The sequence below is a fragment of the Lichenostomus cassidix genome, chromosome 8 (assembly GCF_008360975.1).
Source record: "Lichenostomus cassidix isolate B80296 chromosome 8, HeHo_3.0, whole genome shotgun sequence".
Lineage (NCBI taxonomy): Eukaryota > Metazoa > Chordata > Aves > Passeriformes > Meliphagidae > Lichenostomus > Lichenostomus cassidix.
The window spans coordinates 7161171-7178658 of NC_139489.1; the positions used below are offsets into that span (position 1 = coordinate 7161171).

At 41.5% G+C, this 17488-nt stretch overlaps 1 protein-coding gene across 2 annotated transcripts in view; it reads left to right on the forward strand.

Moving 5' to 3' along the window:
- The first annotated feature begins 13074 nt into the window (after positions 1-13074).
- Positions 13075-17488, forward strand: part of SPATA6 (spermatogenesis associated 6) — a 49428-nt gene continuing 45014 nt past the window's right edge. For both annotated transcript variants that reach the window (XM_085067649.1, XM_085067648.1), the window contains exon 1: positions 13075-13223. In XM_085067649.1, coding sequence (XP_084923775.1) covers positions 13176-13223 — 48 coding nt within the window. In that variant the 5' untranslated portion in view covers positions 13075-13175. The remainder of the gene's footprint in view (positions 13224-17488) is intronic.

Here is a 17488-nt window from a genome sequence, read left to right on the forward strand (position 1 = left end):
CCAGATTGCTGTGGATGATTTAGATACCTAACTCAATCAATGAGTATGAGACATTGAAATGCCTTTGGAAAAAGGAAAAAAAAAAACTAACCCTGCTGTCCCTAATCTTTAAATTTCATCTTTAATTTTGGAGTGAAATTGGTGCTTAGAAAATATATCTCAGGGAGGGCAGGGAAAGAAGAGTCCATTGAGCAAAAGTGAAATCTCGCTGAGCCAGGGACTGTCATCAACCAAAGAGGAGATGGGAAATTAGCACACAGCTCAGGCTAGCTCACTCGCAGGAATACATTGACAAAATCCATGCAAGCAGATGACGCCATCCAGCCCCTAAAAACCTAAAGTCCTTTAAAATTAGGGCCCTAGGTGACAGATACTTTTCCAGGCAATAAAACTCTGGCAGCCTAACTAAAGTACAAGATCAAGAAAGTAAATTTGAAGGAGTTACTTTATTACAGATAGCACTCCCTTTTCCAGATAGACACGCTTCAGTTGAACTCACTGAACCAAAAGCCACGTTGCAATTCACTTGGGAAAAACAGCTTGGCCTCAGATATGATACTGGACAAGAAAAATTAATAATTTTGAGACGTATCGTCATAGGAAGAATGTGAGAAAAGTTTTTGATTTTCTTTTTATTGGGACTCTTGAGATCTCCTCCTGGACTACTATTTAAAGCCCAACTATCTTTGTGCTGCTTGGATCCAGTTTCCATAGCCTAGCACAAAAACAGGCCTCTGACAAGACACCAGCACTATATTCTGCCATATGCAGTGGACCAAGTGGAGAAGAGCCACTTCAACAGTGGGTGTTACTCAACAGTGTGAAGAATTTAAGTGAATTTCATGAAATGACAATTTAGTCCACAAGGGGACTTGGGGACATGGAGGCTTGAAAGATTTGGTGGCAAAATAATAGAGCTTTGCTTTGAAGTCAGCTTGAGACTGCAGAAAACCACTCTGAAATTACCCGCTGACTTCAGGTTATCCTTGTGTTGGGAAAAGGATGCTTCAGCTGTCTTTTCTGGGGCTAGTGAAAGATCTCAGCCTTCAGAGCTGCCTGTACTCAGCACTGCAGGTAAGTTGTGACAAATAAAATGGGATTTACAGAGGAAGAAGTGCTGTTGAAGTGCAGTAATGGAGGTAATAAAGAGTTTCCTCCTGGACACACTAACAGGATTTCCCACTCATTTGACCAGCCTGAGAGGAGAAGAATGTTGCTCATTTGGGCACACATGTCTGAGTCTGGGGAAGAACACACCTGTGTGTGCATGGGCAGTCTGGGGTTAACAAAAGATTTCCGTCAATTTCAAAGCATGACCAGTTTGTCCTCTGCTACACCTAGGAAATGTGAACAGCACAGAAATTAAGACCTACTCCTCATGAGCAGTAACTTAGCTCTTTTATGTAACATGCTGTAATGAAGATTATTAAAGCTGCCTTCACAATTTCCAAGTCCAATTCTTTTTCATTTTGCCAGGAATTAAACCTTCAGATCCCAAATGCGGCTTTAAAATCTCTGTAGGTCAAAAACATCAGAGAGGTTTGTAACAACTTCCTCCTTGCCACAGCCTTTGTCCACAAACAGACACAGCTCAGTGGAGTGGGACTCAAACAATGGATACAGGCCAGTGACCAACACGTTGACCCTTCCAAGCTCTGTGACCACAATCCAATGGTTTGGAGAAGCACAGCAGAGGATCCAGCTGGCAGAATATGCACAGGCCAGTCTTACTGCAGGAAAGCTTCATCCAGTTGCTCTTGTTACTCTGTGTCACCTTATTAGAGCAGTCATTTGATCTTCAAGGGTTGGACCATGTAAGATGCAAAGCAAGCCAGCAAAATTCCTGTCCAACACTCAAGGAAATGAATATTGAATTCAGGTGAGTGTTTGATCACTCAGCATGGCAGGCAGAGGGCTCATATAATGGGGAATGTTGGAGTCAGTTACTACATAATCAGCTTGGGTTGGGAGGATCCTTTTACTTATTCCCTTCTCTGACCTCTAAAGTATTTTTCCTATTTTTTAATACAGTTTTTCTCTATGTCAATGTTCACAAACATCAAAACTAGTTAAGAATAGATTAAAGCTTGAGCAAGAGTCCAAGCCACCAGTGAAGACATAGCTCAAGTTGGCAGCATCATGGCTTGTGCCCACATGACGACTGGGAAGAATTCAGAGAAGGAAAGGTACCTTCAGTCTGCTGGGGTTTGTGCTCCATCAGGCCTTTGCAAGTCATGGCAGTAAGTGTGGCTCCCAAACCCCAACAATTTAGAAGAGAAAGCTGCTCCCAGGGTGTCTTTGTGGAAGTAGTAAAGTTGCAGCTCTAGATTGATGTTCTTTCTTATTTTGTGATCACAGCTAATTAAAAAAAATAATAGAAGCATATACAGATCCAAAAGTTTATTAGAAAAGAAACATTGTAGTTTAATTATGCCACTATGTTGTGTATGACACAAAGCCCACTGAAATCTGAATACTTGATGATCTCTGGAATTTGACTAAAAGCTCTTCAGCCTTAGGGAGAAGCTTGACAATTACTAATCTACATATGCTGACAATATCAGGGGCCCCATGAGGGTCTTTAATTGCTCTGTAAACTTCAAACTGGAGTGTTCTTCAGTAGGACAAAACAAGATGCTGCATTCGAGCTAAAGAAGAGTGGTAGTTGACATGTTTATTAAATACCCCCAGGTCCCGAAGGATTGCAGGGTGGAAGGTTCTCTGGGTAGAAGAAGTTATAAATGCAGCATCCATTTATTCCAGACAGAACAATTAAGCATTAATGTTCAGGTACAGCTACAGCACGATGGATCCAGGAAAACTTTCTGGACTTCCACAACTCCAAACTGGTTTTCTATCCTCTCTCTGCCACAGCCCTTTCTGCTACATTTGCTTGAGCTTTGTGACTGTGCACACAAAACAACTGCATGATGTGAATAGAAGTGGGCAGTGGGTTCTTTAAGGTGCTGACCTGAGCTTTTTCAAAAGCAAAATGTGTGACATTTGCCTTACTGTTGCTTAATTAGAGGCAGTGAGTTTTGTCCATGAATCTGGCAGGGGAGGGACTTTTGTCCTCCAAGATACCTTCGATACAGGACCTGAATTTATGCCAGAAATTCTAGTGGGTCTGGCTCAAATCATAGCTGCAGGAAAATGGATCATTTCATAGGAGAACTGATAGTTTCCTATTCTTTGCCTTTAATTTATGGCGTGACACAAGCCCATGCTTTGAAGCTGAAGGTTACGTGTATGTTATGGGCAGCACACAAGGTTATTCTGGCTCATTCTCCTATCGCTGGATTGACTTTGATGTTTACCTTGTACATTGTCAACATAATCACCAAGCAAATTCTGATTGCTTCATTTCTCATTTTATTTCTATTTCAGGAACATGTAGAGTTATCCTCCCACTGCTGTGAGGGTTCATTACCTCTGCTGAACTGGCCATAGCTCGTGGAGAAAGAAATAGAATTAACCCCTCTAGAGCAGAAGAAACAGACAGAGTTTGCATCACAGCCCAATGGGATGTGCAGCACTTACCATTAGTGGAACACCTTGCCTTGCAATGAAGTTGATCAGGATATGATAAGATGGAATAAATCCAGAAACTCCCAGTTCCAGCTTCACTCTGGGCTCTAACAATACAATCCAAACCTTTGAATTTGGGATGGGAGAGTGTTATCGACACAACACGTTAAACAACCTTAACTCCAGTGAGCAATGGCACCAGTAAAACACTTGTTTATTAGCAGAATGCATCTGATCTCAAAGGCCTGCATGACAAGTTCATTACATATCAATTTAATTAGCTGATTTACATTTAATTTACATTTCAATTAATGTCTTTAGCAACAAAACGTTGCCTTAATAGGGTAATTGCCTATTAGGCAATATGTAAAAGAATAAATAGTTGCATTCTGAGGAAGAATTCCTATTTTCAATTTTTTATTACCATAAATAACCTAAATAATTATTGCTCTTAAGGGGCCACGTCCTAGCTCCCTTCTGGGCCTAATTATAAAGACTTAGTACCTCATTAAGCAAAATGGTTTTGGAGTCACAGAAAAGCATTACTCTAATCGTGACTCATTAGTTTCAACAAAAGAGGGGAAAACTGCAAAAGTCGGCACATTTTGCCATATTATTCTTGTGGTTCATAAGCAGGAGACATTTGAGAAGTGGCTGTTACAGCTGTGTAGGCGTTTCTGTCACAAAGCTCTGTTTTCAGAGGGGGTTTTTTTGTGTAACTTTGGTCATTAAAAGAGAGCCAAGTCCAACTGGAAAACCTGGCACGTGCACTCCTGGTATGGAGCGAGAAATTGAGCAAACTTTTGTGCTTCTGTTGCCTGGGAGCTCGTCTTTTCCCTGCATGGCTACAAACATGGTGGCTTGGTTTTTGAGGCTGTAATGTAAGATTCATCTTCTACCATGCCAGAGGAGTTGCTTTCATCACCATAATATATTCCAATGCATCGAGAATGGACATGATTTTTAGGTTTCATTTGAATTTAATGGTATTTTATCACAGTGTAAAATTTACTGCAGGCTTGGGTTGTGACCAAGATGCAACTTTAAGGCTCTTAGTGTTGGATCTGCTGATGTAAAGCACTGATCCCATATATACTCACTTTGATGGTTTAAATTTGTTAAAGAAAAACATGGAAGCTTTGATGTGGTGCTGTTGGGGTTTATTCTACATTAGGCATTGACTCTCTGTGGTAACCTAACATTACACTGGATCTGGAATCCTCTGTTCCTCTGGCAGGCAGTGTAAAGCCCACACTATAGCACCAAGCTGGCACAAAGTCCCTGTCAGAAGCTCTGGCTGATTTGATGTGTCTGTGCTTTGTTTGGATGAAGTTTGTTCTGCTGGCAATTCAGTGGTGCAGAGATTCAGAAGTGATGAGTGGAACTAAGGGCACTGATTGCAATTGCTTAAAATTATGTCACACAAGGAAATAAAAAGGGACTAGTTAAGATATTGTTCAGCAAATAATAAATTAATAATATTCTAGGAATACATACAGCTTTTAAAATGAAAATGTTTAAATAATGAGAAAACAACCTTTTCATATAGCATTAGTTTTCTCATTAACCTTTAATGATGATTCATATGTAAAAGAAACACAAACACAGAGCTATTCTTTCTAAAATTGCAGATAAAGCCAAAGCTGGAAGTAGGATTGTTAATTATAGCATTGTACAGCCTCTAAGAACAGATAATCACTGGGGGTTCTCCTTTTTTCCTCTTTTCTTTATCCCCCCCCCTTTTTACAGAGAGTTAAACTGGCAGCACAGAAATACTAAGGGATGTTGCATACCTCAGAGCTGCAAGGAGAGCCCCTACCCTCACACTCCAGCCATCCTGCTCTAATGTTTACTGAACTCAACAACATCTCCAGTGGATTTTGGAACTCATCTTGAACCCCAAGAGCAACAGACCACTCATGGCTGTGATGCAAACACTGTCCCTTACTGTGCCAGCTTTGTACTGGTGTAACTCATGCAGTTCTGGAGGCAATTCATCTGCACTCTGTGTTTGGGCAAATTTATTTCCCCAAATAAATTTGGGTAAGTTCTAGTTCCTTAGTGCTTAACTTTCCTAAAAAAAGGTGCTGTATGTATACACCATTAAGACAGTGAAAAAGAAATCGGGTAGGAGTCACTTTCTTGTATTACAACATGCACTCTTCCACTAGAAAAACAGCACTGGAGAGAGAAAGAGAAAGAGAGAGAGAGAAAGAGAGAGAGAGAGAAGCTTCCACTTCCAAAAAATGTCTTATTACCTTCAAAAGTTAATTACTCAGGATTCAGCTGTATCTTCTGCTATTCTGCATTTTATTTTTGCCCCTATACCTGACGGATCTGGAATTCTCTTTCAAGCTGCTAACCCAAAAGCTCATTTAAAACCTTTCCTACTTTCCCATGTCTCTGATTAACACTAATCCACTCTACCCTTTCTTTTCCTACAGCTTCTTATGCTCACTCCTTGCTGCAGTCTGCAAGAATTCTAATTGGCATCTGCTCTTCTTTTTGGGTTTCCTTTTTTTTTTTTTTTTTTCTTTCTTCCTGCTCCATTTTCTCTCTGTCACTATCTGGGCTGCTCTATACCATCCTGTTATACTTTTTAGCCCAGATCTGCCTAGTGCTGTAAGGGATTTGATGATTTTCTTTAGGAAGGACTCTAATAATAGCCACAATCCTGCCCCTTTACAAATCTTCTTACAATGAAAAAGAAAATGTTCTGCCCTCCAAAGTGAATTCCATTGAAAACCAAAAGTTCTTGTCATAAAAAACCCCAAATATATATACATTTTTTAAAATCTCCCCCTTTTCTTGATGGATTTGAGATATTTTGAATGAGCAATGTTATCATTTATGGGGAATTTGAGCATTGATCTCAAAGCTTCCTATTAGAAACCCCAAGTTCAGTTATTATTTTAAAACAACATTTCAGGTTTTTTCTCTAATATGAAGAGCTACGATTTATAACAGGAAAACAAGCCAGCCAGAAAGTCCTGGATGTTCTCTAGTGACTTTGCTGTTGTCAATCAAAATAACAGGGAAGATGCCCAAACACTGCTACTTTATTGGGCAGAGGGACAAGACTCCTGACACACTGCAGAGGCTTTTGAGAAACAAGCGCCTGATGCCATCTGAGCTGGGTGAGGCTGACACAAGCTTTGGACTCTATCTAGATGTGATGGATTTTGAGCTTTAACTGCCATTTCAAGTGGTCTGTGCCAAATCTGTGACATCTCAGCACCTATTCAGCTGCTGCCTCAGCCTGGCTGATCAGAGGGGAAGCTTTTCCTCCTGCAGACTCTGCCTGGCACTCACTTGCTGCTCAGAAGCAGCTCAGTTAAGCACCTCTGTCCAGCTTGGAGCCGAGCTGTGCCTTCGCTCTCCAGGCCTCAGAAGGTGGCATTCCCTGCCACCTCCCAGCATCTCCTTGGGCAGTGCTAGGTGCTGCAGTGCATGAGCTCCAAGGCAAATTGCTCAAGCCATCTCCCCTGATGTCTGTTCAGTAAGCAGTGCTTTAGCATAATTTGTTAAAATACTTCAGAGTCACAACGTTCATAACACAGAGCACACTGTTAGACCTTCAGGGCAGCTTCCTGTACATCACGGGCCATTAAATACTGTTGTCAATCTTCTTTTTGTTTGACTAAAACGTATTTTGTTTCAACAGAAGTAGTTCTTTAATCAGCTCCTCATATTCCTTCAGTATTGTCAGAAAATGGAGAATTCGCTTTTCCTTTGATAGCCTGTTCCAGTGGTTACTCCCTTTCTCTGTTGCAATATAATGCCAAATATCTAATTCAATTTTTTTCTAGCTTCAGCCTCCAGCAACTGCTTTTTGCTATGCCTTTCCCAGTTAAATTAAGTATCCATACAGTATTCCGTTTTTTCCAACACAAAGGTACTATCTGCCATAATCAAGCCACAGCTTTAGGCTTTCTGCTCAGGCCACTGGGCTCTTGCTGCTGCAGAGTCATTGTATCTGACTTTCCATCAGCAGAGATTCTCCAACACAGAATCTGGGTGCACTTTTGTACACTACCAACCTGCTCTGAACTACTGCAGGATGAGAGCATTGTCTCTGGGATGGCAGAAGAGAAGACATGAATAGTGAGCCATTTTTGCTTCCTCCATGACCGTCATCTTGAGTTGCTTTGCCAAGCCAACAATGCCCTTTTCTTTGCTTTTTAAATACAAAGCTGTACATACATAAGGAATAAAAAGCTGTAATTTATTCAGTGAAAGTGTTCATCAAGTGAGAGACAGGACTCTGGGAAAAGATTAAGAGCTTACATTTTTCATTTGACTTATTTCACATAAAATTTCATAGAGGATAAAATGATGGGAGGCAAAGAAGCAATGATATTTCTGTTTTATCTCTTTCTAAGGACCATAAATCTTTCTGAAGTATCATTAATTATAGCAGCGCCATTCACAACGCTATTGTTAAGGGTCTATCAGCAGTCCCATTATAAAGCCCTATTTTCAGGGGTTTATAACTTGGTTAGGAGAATTTCATTTCTGGCAAAAACTTTGCTGGGGCAATGTCTCCATCTAAGACAATTTATTTTAAATGTAAAGCACAAAGAAAAATGTTACCTCTTTTGAACGGAGTAAGGGAGAGACTAGGAACTTTCTGGGGTACAAAGCTAATGCTGTCTTGGCTGATTGAATTTGTGCCATCTGTGAATTCATAAGACTGTATTCAAAGAAGTTATCCCTTAGATGAATTTAGATGATTCCTTTACAACACAAGTTCCCAATTACTACAACTGAATTCAAGATCTAGAATATTCCTCTAGTGGCTGTAATCAAATCGGGTTTGATTTCTTTAGCTGCAGCCAGTCGAAAAAGAGTTTAGCAGACCTGGAAAACAGCTTACACGTTAAGAAAACTTCAGTGTCTTCAGTTTGCCTTTTTTTTTTTTTTTTTTTGCAGGCAGGATACACATCAAGAATGAATGAAGCTAATGCTCACATGCACCAAAGTGAGTATCGACTTAGCAGCAATATGGAGAAATTAATTGCTATGTCATGGCTAAAATGTTAAAGAGGCTCTGAGTTTCTCCAGATGTGAGCTCTGCAATAGGCACTGGTCAGACTGGGAGGGCACGAGGAAGAAAGGTCACTGCTTCACCTACATAAAATCATGAGCAGGTGGCCTTTTGCCTCTAGCAACTTGTAGATCCATCAAGAAAGCCAGCAGCTCTGCCCAGTTGTGTCTTCACACATCAGGAAAGAGCAAGATGCTCAGTAAGACAGGATCAACAAAATCATTGTGGCCTTTTTGGAAGCAATAGATATTAATGTATGCTAACTTCTGGGCAACCTTTTTTCCTGCTTTAAAGTAGAAAGATTAGATGGAAATATATTTTGTGAAGAGTGTGCCGACACCCTCAGGTAATCTTCATTCTCTGTCCTCATCAATAATCTAGCACTCTACCTTCCCTGTAACATTACTGTCCACAGTAATGCAATTCACTTCAGTCCCCTTAGATCCTATTAGAATCTCTCACATTACAAAATTCTTCCAGCTCTGCTCTCAAGTGTTCTGGGATTGTTTAGTCTTAACTTCTGCTGCCTGTTTTCCTCCACTACAATTCTTTGCACAGGGATTGACTTTTGTGGATTGCACACTTAACCTCACAGTGAGTCAGAAGATCAGAATTAATGCATGGGGGTATTGTCCAGTGGGGTCTTCACAGTGCCCCAATTCTGCTTGGAACACTGTAGAATCTATCTTGTGACAACAAGTTCTACTTTCTGAAGTATTTTCTTCTATGAGTTTTATTTTGTTTAAATTTCACTGTATCTGTCCTTTGAAAGGATAAATAGGCATGGGCAAACAGAAGAACTTATTTCTACATATTATTCAATCCCTTATGTACCTTCTTTGAATTACATCTTATTTTCCTCCTCTCTAAAGTAAAACAGTCTTAATGTTTTGTTTGTTTGCCTTTCTAATGTGGAAATCTTGCCATATCCCATAATTTATTGCTGTTATTTGAACAGACGCCTTCCTGGAATTCTCCTCAGTTATTAATGGTAAGTCATGCTTGGTGATGATATCTAAGTAACAGGCCTGACGTGCAGTAACAGAGATGTCTCCTCTGGCTGCTCAGGCAAAATCAGGGGCTCAAAGTAGGCAGAAAAGAATCTTTGACAACATTCCTAAGAACTGCAGTAGAGGGTGGCAAAATGTGGAAGGCTCCTTTATTCCCTTCATTCTGATTGCTGGGATGACTGTGAAACGCCATTTTGCACCCAGTGTTCTGCTTCCTAAGAAACAGAGAAAACCATTCCTGGCTTCTTAGCCGAAAGTGAGCCTCTGACAAACTCAGTGATGTTAGGCTTGCTCTCTGATCTCCACCCTGATCTGATCTAATTCTGTCTAATCCCCAGTATTTTTTAGATTCTCAGTTGTAGAATGCCCACTGTTTGCAAACCTGACTCTTCCCATTTTTCCCAGTTTGCCCATATTGTAGCATATTTCTATGCACTGAAACTCCTGATGCCTGACCATCACAAGCACTGCAACAATATGGTATAAATCTTGGGATTATTATCTTAAACCAGTGCAACCTCACTTTTTGATAGTTATTTCTGGTTTGCAATGGTAGGAATAAGAGCAAAATTGAGTATTTTGATGACATCATAGCTCTTCTGTAGCAGATATGTTAGAGGGCCCAGAGGACAGAAAAAGCTGGAGCTCATAACTGGGAGAGATTGCAAAAAAAACCCAAAAAACCAAACCACAATGCAGAACGGTCATTCAGTCTTTTAATACATGGAACTAAGTATAAGTAGCATTAGAAGAAGATTTACTGCTGTAAAAGAAAAGGAATTCATGTGCTTTCACAGCAGGGAAACTTTGCAGCAGTTGAAACCTCAGGTCTATTCCAGGAGCATGCACTTTTTTTTGTTGTTTGCTATCGGTTTTTCTTATTAGCAATGGATTTTACTGAAAGTCAGGATTTTCCCTCAATGTCCCCCAGATTCCTGTACTGTTTCTGCAGTGCAAATACAAGTGTAAATCATGCATTTAGCAGAAATGAGAAGGTCCAGATGGGTCTCACACTGCTGCAGAAAGGGCTGGACAGGAAAGAACTGCAGCAGCAGCAGCCTTTCTTCTCAAGGCCCAGCAGGGCGAAGGGACAGAAACTCTGCAGACCAGAGGGTTTGCCAGGGAAAAGCACTGAAATTCATCACTGCCTTATCACTTTAGAGAAGCTTTCTGTCCTGCCTTGTGCTCCTTTTTCGAGGGCTATAAAGTACTTCTGTTCCAGAGCACTGCACATGGATATTAAATTCTCATCACAAACATGATGCCATTTTTGATTTCAGCATTTATCTATCTTCTGTTCTTATATGGCCACACTTACCATAATATCTCATACTTCACAATCTTTAACATATTATTTATTCCTCCAAAAAGCATGTATATGAAAGGTAGCTGAAAATAAGCAATAAACCATTTTAATACTGTTACCATCTGAGGCTATGGATCTGTGAGAATTTTCTTCTCATTAACTCTGGAATGCTATTCATAACCTTGAGACTGATAATGCTTAGAAAATTATTTTATCCAAAAGTCATCCCTTCCTTAATATATCTACTAGAAGTCTACAGAGTCTTTTCCAGGCCCTAAATACAGAATCTTTTGCTAAGACAAATAAAAGATCCCAACAAACCACACACTAAAAAAATAACCAAATCAACTAAACAAAACCAAAAAACCTCCCCTATACCTTAGAGCTGCTACAGAAGTTCCACTAATGAAAACAAGGCCTGCCTTCCCAATCCTTTACTTATTTTAAAATATTGGTATCAAGTATTAGTAGTGATATTTAATCCATCTATAAATATTGCTTTTGTCTGCACTGGCATATCATGTTCTATGCTGTTTCCTGAAAAAAAAAAAAAAAAGAGAGAGAAATCAAAGTATTTTGAGAATGCTGTTTCTTTCCAGATCACTTAGCATGATTTTTCTTTGAAATTGTAAAATTAAAATAAAGCAAGCCAAGGGATACATTTGAGCCACTGCTTTCTTTTGGAGGCAATTAAAATTTTCTGTCCTCTCGACAGTTGTACTTGTGAACTTGGAAAGAATATTTAAAGCCTGAAATCCCCTCATGGTCTGAAGCTGAAACAACTTGCAGTTGCCAAGACTGAAAATCAGAGTATTTTGGTGTTGCATGTGATTGTAAATACTCTGAAAACAACTGAGCAGCAGACATGTTGGGGAATATCCTCGGTATGATCAAAATGGTGATGAAGATTGGAGACATAAATTTGAGTTTGTTAGCAATGAAAGCTGAAGGGTAGGAATGAGCAGACAGTTTCAGATGTGAGCATGTAGGCTCCAAAGATGGCACCAGTCAGAATATACCCTATACTTCATGTCACCTAGAGAGGACATTAATATGGGATACTCGAGTCAAAAGGGCCCAGATGCCTCCAACAGGATGCTGATTCGCCCCAGTCGAGCCTGGAGACACTTCAGAGACCAAGTCAGAGAAGTGGGTATTTGCTTTATTCGGTGCACCAGGTGTGTGGGGAATTCACACACTGGTACCTCCAAAGACACAGTGTTATAGGTAAAATTAATGAATATTCATCACATTCCCTAGGATAGGAGTGGTTATACAAATTATTTCTCGTAAGTCATTAATATTATTCAGCAATTTCTTATGCTTGGCTTTAAAAGGAATCTTTTGCCCCCTTTTATCTTGATAACATTAAGGGAATCCACAAGGCCAGAACTGTTACCAGCCTCCAGCCCTGGATGGGCGCTGTGCTGGTGGAAGGGGCAAAAGATCAAAGAAATAAGGATGGTTGAAGTGTAAATAGATTTGGGTTATCTATTTGACCACTCCTTTCTCAATGCAGATGAAATGCATCAAAAAAAAAAGAAAAAAAAAAAAAAGGTAAGCATGGAAATCCAGTGCTTTTTAGCTATGCAAGCCTGGAGCTGCATAAACCTTGGTTGTGACCCCTCTGCTGAGGAGAAGGCCCTCTCTGCACCTTTCTGCAGGAGGCCCAAGTCCCTGTGGGGAGTGCCAGGATGAACCAGACAGAGGTCACGAGGAGGGAAGGTGGGAGAACCTGAGAAGCTTGTGGGATGAGCAGGGATAAGGGACAGGATTAGCAACAGGATGAGAGGACGTGCTCTTAAACTGCACCGGGGGAGGTTTAGGTTGGAAATCAGGAATAATTTCTTCACAGAAAGGGTGATTAAACACTGGGACGGGCAGGCCACGGCGGTGGTGGAGCCACAGTCCCTGGAAGTGTAGGAATAAAGACTGGACATGCCATTGTCTACTTGAGACAGTGCTGTACGGCCACAGGTTGGACTCGGTGATCTCAGAGAACTTTTTCGACCTAACTGAGTCTGTGAGGGTAAGAGGCTCAGTGGAAAGCAGTGAGAGCTGGACGGGAAGGACACACCGGCGCTGTACGCAGGGCCGACAAACCCCTTCAGCCCTGTGTCGCCATGGCGGCAGAGGGGGGCGGAGCGGAGCGGGCACGGAGCGAAGCCGCCCCTGAGGAGGGCGGAGCGGCCGCCGCGGGCCGGACTCGCCCCGGTTGCCGTGACAACGGCGTCGGCCGAGCCCGAGCGGCCCGGACCCGGCGGGCTCCGCCGCCCGCCCGCCCATGCCGCGGAAAGCGCTGCGCTGCGTCCTGCAGCTGGAGCTCTGCTCGGTGAGTGCCCGGGCCGCGCTCCCCGCCCGCCTCAGCCGGGCCGCGGCCGCCGGGAGAAGCCGCGTTTGCTCTTCCGGCATGGCTTCCCGCCCCGCTCTGCTCCGGCGGCCGCCGCCCCGCGCTGCCGCCCCGGGGGATGGTCTGGCGGGCTGCTCCGGGCCCTGCTGCCGAGCGGGGGCCGCGCTCCGTGTGGCACTCCAGCCCTTCTCTGGGGGCATCCCCCGGCAGCCGGGCCTTCAGCCGTGCTCCTCCACAGCTCCCGTCTTCCTGTGGAAAAGTTGTTTGTGTGTGGGATTGTTCGTCCCTGTGCCCCCGCCACCCCCCGCTGGTGTTAGCGGCAACCGTGCCGCTTTAGAGTTCTCATTTTCCTGTGGAAAATGTACTTTTTAGGAGCCACTGATTGTTGGGAAGCTGTATGATGTATGGTGTGGGGGAAGTCACTCTCGGGAAAAAAAAAGCCCAAAAACAAAACCAAAAGAAATGCCAGGAAAAAGCAGCTTGTGCACAGCCCTGTGAGGGGCAGGATGTGGCTCTGGGCAGCTCTGAAGTTGGGTGTTACATGGTGGGGAGTGAGGGCAGAAGGTGTGAAAGTGACAAGTTTTGACGTTAATCATGTTAGGATCGTTCTCTTTGCACTTTGAACAAAGTTTTCTGCTTATATCCGAGCTGGGAATACAGTAAGGTGCTGTATCATTCTCCTGAAAACTTTTCAGAAGTAGCTGTGTTAGACAGTGCCCTGTTACCCTGGAGATGTTGGCTTCACATGTCCTGGTTGCTGTAATCCAAAACAAGTGCTGAAGTATATATAAGGCATACATATATTTCCTGCTGCTGAGAGGAAAACATGAGATGCCATCCATAAAATTCAAGTGCAGATCCAGGAAGTACATACTGGGAAATCGCCTGGGTATTCCTAGTTGCTTAGCTACCCTTGTTCCCAAACTCGAGTGGCTGCTCGGAAGCAGAGCTGTGGATTTCCACCCATGGATGGTGAGGGTGTCACCCTGGCCGTGTTGCTCTGCTGTCTCAGCAGCTGGTGTTTGTCTCCACAGTGCCAACCTGCTTGCTTCCTGGAGCAGATCAGTGTGCTTTCCTTTTCTGTTCCCACTGGCTGTGAACTATTCCTGTGCCAGGAGAGAGTACGGGGAAGACATTTCCCCACGGTCAGGTTTTCATTTGTGGGGTATTTGTTATTTACGTGGCTCTCAAGGCTACAAATAAGAATGGAAAGTGACTGCTCTTACACAAATGTCAGTGCCGGCCTTTCACTTGAGAAATTTTTTCTTTCTTTGGTGTTTGCTCGCTTGATGTATTTTTTGGGCAGCAGTTCTTTCATTTCCCAATTGATCTTTGTCAGCTAAAGCAAGCTGGTTCTTTTGGTGGCACTTTGTGAGATGGACTCACCAGCCTTCTGACCATCTTAGGGACGGGAGCTACTCTTCCACTTTAAATTTGCATTGATCAGGGTCAGAATAGAACCCTGCCTTCCAAATTGGATCTTGCTTTTGCCTTAGGTGATATAGGGAAAAAAAGTCCAGCTTTCATCCTATATATCTTATGAGTCAGGGTCATTAAAAATGTTAAAAGGCTTGAATCCCAGTATATAGGGAGGAATGTTTTTAGTGGTAACCTCAGTGTGATGCCTCCTGGCTTTTGCACATTATTGATGCTGTTCTTTGGCCAGTTCTGTGCCACCTTTGATACTAATTCCTCCTCTACTAACTACTCTTATCTTTTTCATCATAAATAATAATTTCTCATAGCACTATATGATATCCTTTGTCCAGAAAACAGATTTTCAAGAAAATGTAGAATTTTGCTTGATTGATTTTTTATGGGATATGCCATGCTGGGCTTTTTTCTAGTGATGTCTACCTCCATATCTTTATTCTTTATTTTTGCATATAAATATTTTGAGCAATGGGGTTATCATTTTTCAGATATCTCTTTCTGTCTCACATCATCCTTGCATTTGTTATTTTTCAGCAGATTCTACCTTCCCTGTTTTTGTTACATTTCGTTTAAGAAAATTACATTGTTTCACAACCTGGGTTGAAGATGATTTAGCCTCCCTGTAGCTTCTTCGTCCAGGCCCAGTGCATATTGAGTGACTGCTGTTTCCATAATTTAATTTTTTTAAGTTGTCCTTTTTCTCCTGTGTTAAATATCATTAAAACCAAGGCAAAATATTCAGTTGTGTTTGGGGCATAGATTTGCTAGCTTTCACAGCTTGGCTGATTTATGCTATATCCATTAATTCTCTCCTTATTTGTTTTATTTGTGACCAAAGTCTTGTCCAGATTTCCAATCCATTTTCCTGCCCTTTTACAGTGCTCTGTATATTTCTCAACCCTCTTTGAAATCTGACCAGTTGTGTCAGAAGTTCTGTCCTCTTTGTTTTTCCCTTGCATTAGGCTACAGATGAGATTTACTCTCTTCAACTTAATGAAATTCCAAAATATTCTCCAACATGAGTCCACCAGCTCTTTGCTTTGTCTTGCTGGTAGTTTTCTTCATTCCTGAGAGGCTGCTTTTCTCAAATGGAAAGCCTTACTTAAAGGCTAAGGGGTTTTTTTGTTTGGTTTATCCTGCCATGGACTGTTTGTAATAAGTGCTGTAGAGGGTTGAGATCAGTAGAATTCTGTTCCTTTCCATGAGCTTAATTCAGTGATCTCTTTATGGCTATTTGGGATATCCCAACACATTTTCCATCCTCCTGGGAATTTTTTAGGAGAGATGTCCAGGCTAACGCTGTCCTAGAAATTTCTCATAGTCCTCCAGGTCGCATGTGAGGTCAGTTAATTGCAGCTCTGATATCCTTAGCTGATCCATAGATAACACTATTACAGTCTTTAAAATAGTCCCTCATCCTGCTGGAGCAGTTTACAGTCACACAAGAGCTTCAGTTTGTCTCCCAAACAGTATGCAGCTCTGCCTATTACAATTTAGGTGTCATGAACTGCAGATATGCATGTGCCATTCATTTTTGAAGCTGCTTTAAAGTTACATGGCCATGTAGATTTGGCGTTCTAGCCCAGGTAATGAATTGCAGTTTATCTCCAGGATAGTAGAATCACAAATTTTTACATGTGTTTGTAAGAATTTGTTTTCTTTTTACAGGATAGCCAGAAAAAATGGCCCCTGTTGCTGGCAGTTTTGCCTATTCCAGAATCTTCAAATCTCTTATTTTTCTTCTCAGTAAACAGACAAGCATTGATTGCCTTCTCTGAAGTGAGAAGCACAAAACCTCAGCCAAAAATGGTTGTAAATTCTACAAAAATGTCGAAGACAAAAGTGAGAACTAAAGCTGAAATGACATGTAGTATGTAGTTTGAGGGATCTTGCCTTGTATGAATGAAATCTGTCTCTCTCACTCCTGTTCACACTTGCAACTTCATGAGTGTCATACAAGCTGTTTAATGCTTGACAGACTGTTTCAATTGGGTTTTCTATTTTTCTGGCACTTTTCTTTCAGATTTGAAGCCCTCATTTACATGGAGAAGAAACCTTTTATTTTCTTCGGATATTTATGAGTGGAAGGACTATTTTTTTACCTTACATTTTATGTGCAATGATCTATCACTCATTGTTTTCTTTTATTTCTTCCACCTGAAGCTGTTTTTCTGCTGTTTATGTAGTTTTCTTTTAAATCCAGTTAGAATTTCTCAACTAAAATGCTCACTTGGGAGTACGAGACTGTAACCAAACCACTTATTTTAATTTCTATCACTCCGCTCCTTTGTCTTTCTACCTGACAATTGAAACTCTGAACACTTTCTCCAGAAGCCTTACACTGGAAGACACAACCTTATATTTCTAATACTGAGATAAAAAATTAGCACAAGACCTTAAGTGGAAGCTGTCAATTCTCTGTCTGGGAAATAGAATAAAACCATGTGGCTTGGAGAAAATAGCAAATAGTTTTTCAATGAGTTGTGTACATCCTTGCAATTAGCACATAAGGAAGAATGTCTGATGTTCATCAGAGATTTAAAAACAGACCAATGTCTTACTTAAAGAATTTAAGAACTGTGCAGAGAAAGTTGAGAGATTTGTGGCAGTATGTGGCAGTCTAGGGAGAAGCCTTCCCTGCCTTGAGTTTAAAGATGGCCAGACTTCCCAGAGAAAGGAAGAAATGTGTCTGGTAGTAATGGAACAACAGTTGCTTTTTTTTAATTTACATACTAGAACACAAAGTTAATACAACATTTGCAAATAAACTCGCCCTTTCTGGTGGCTGCACAGAGTATGGATATCTAAGCACG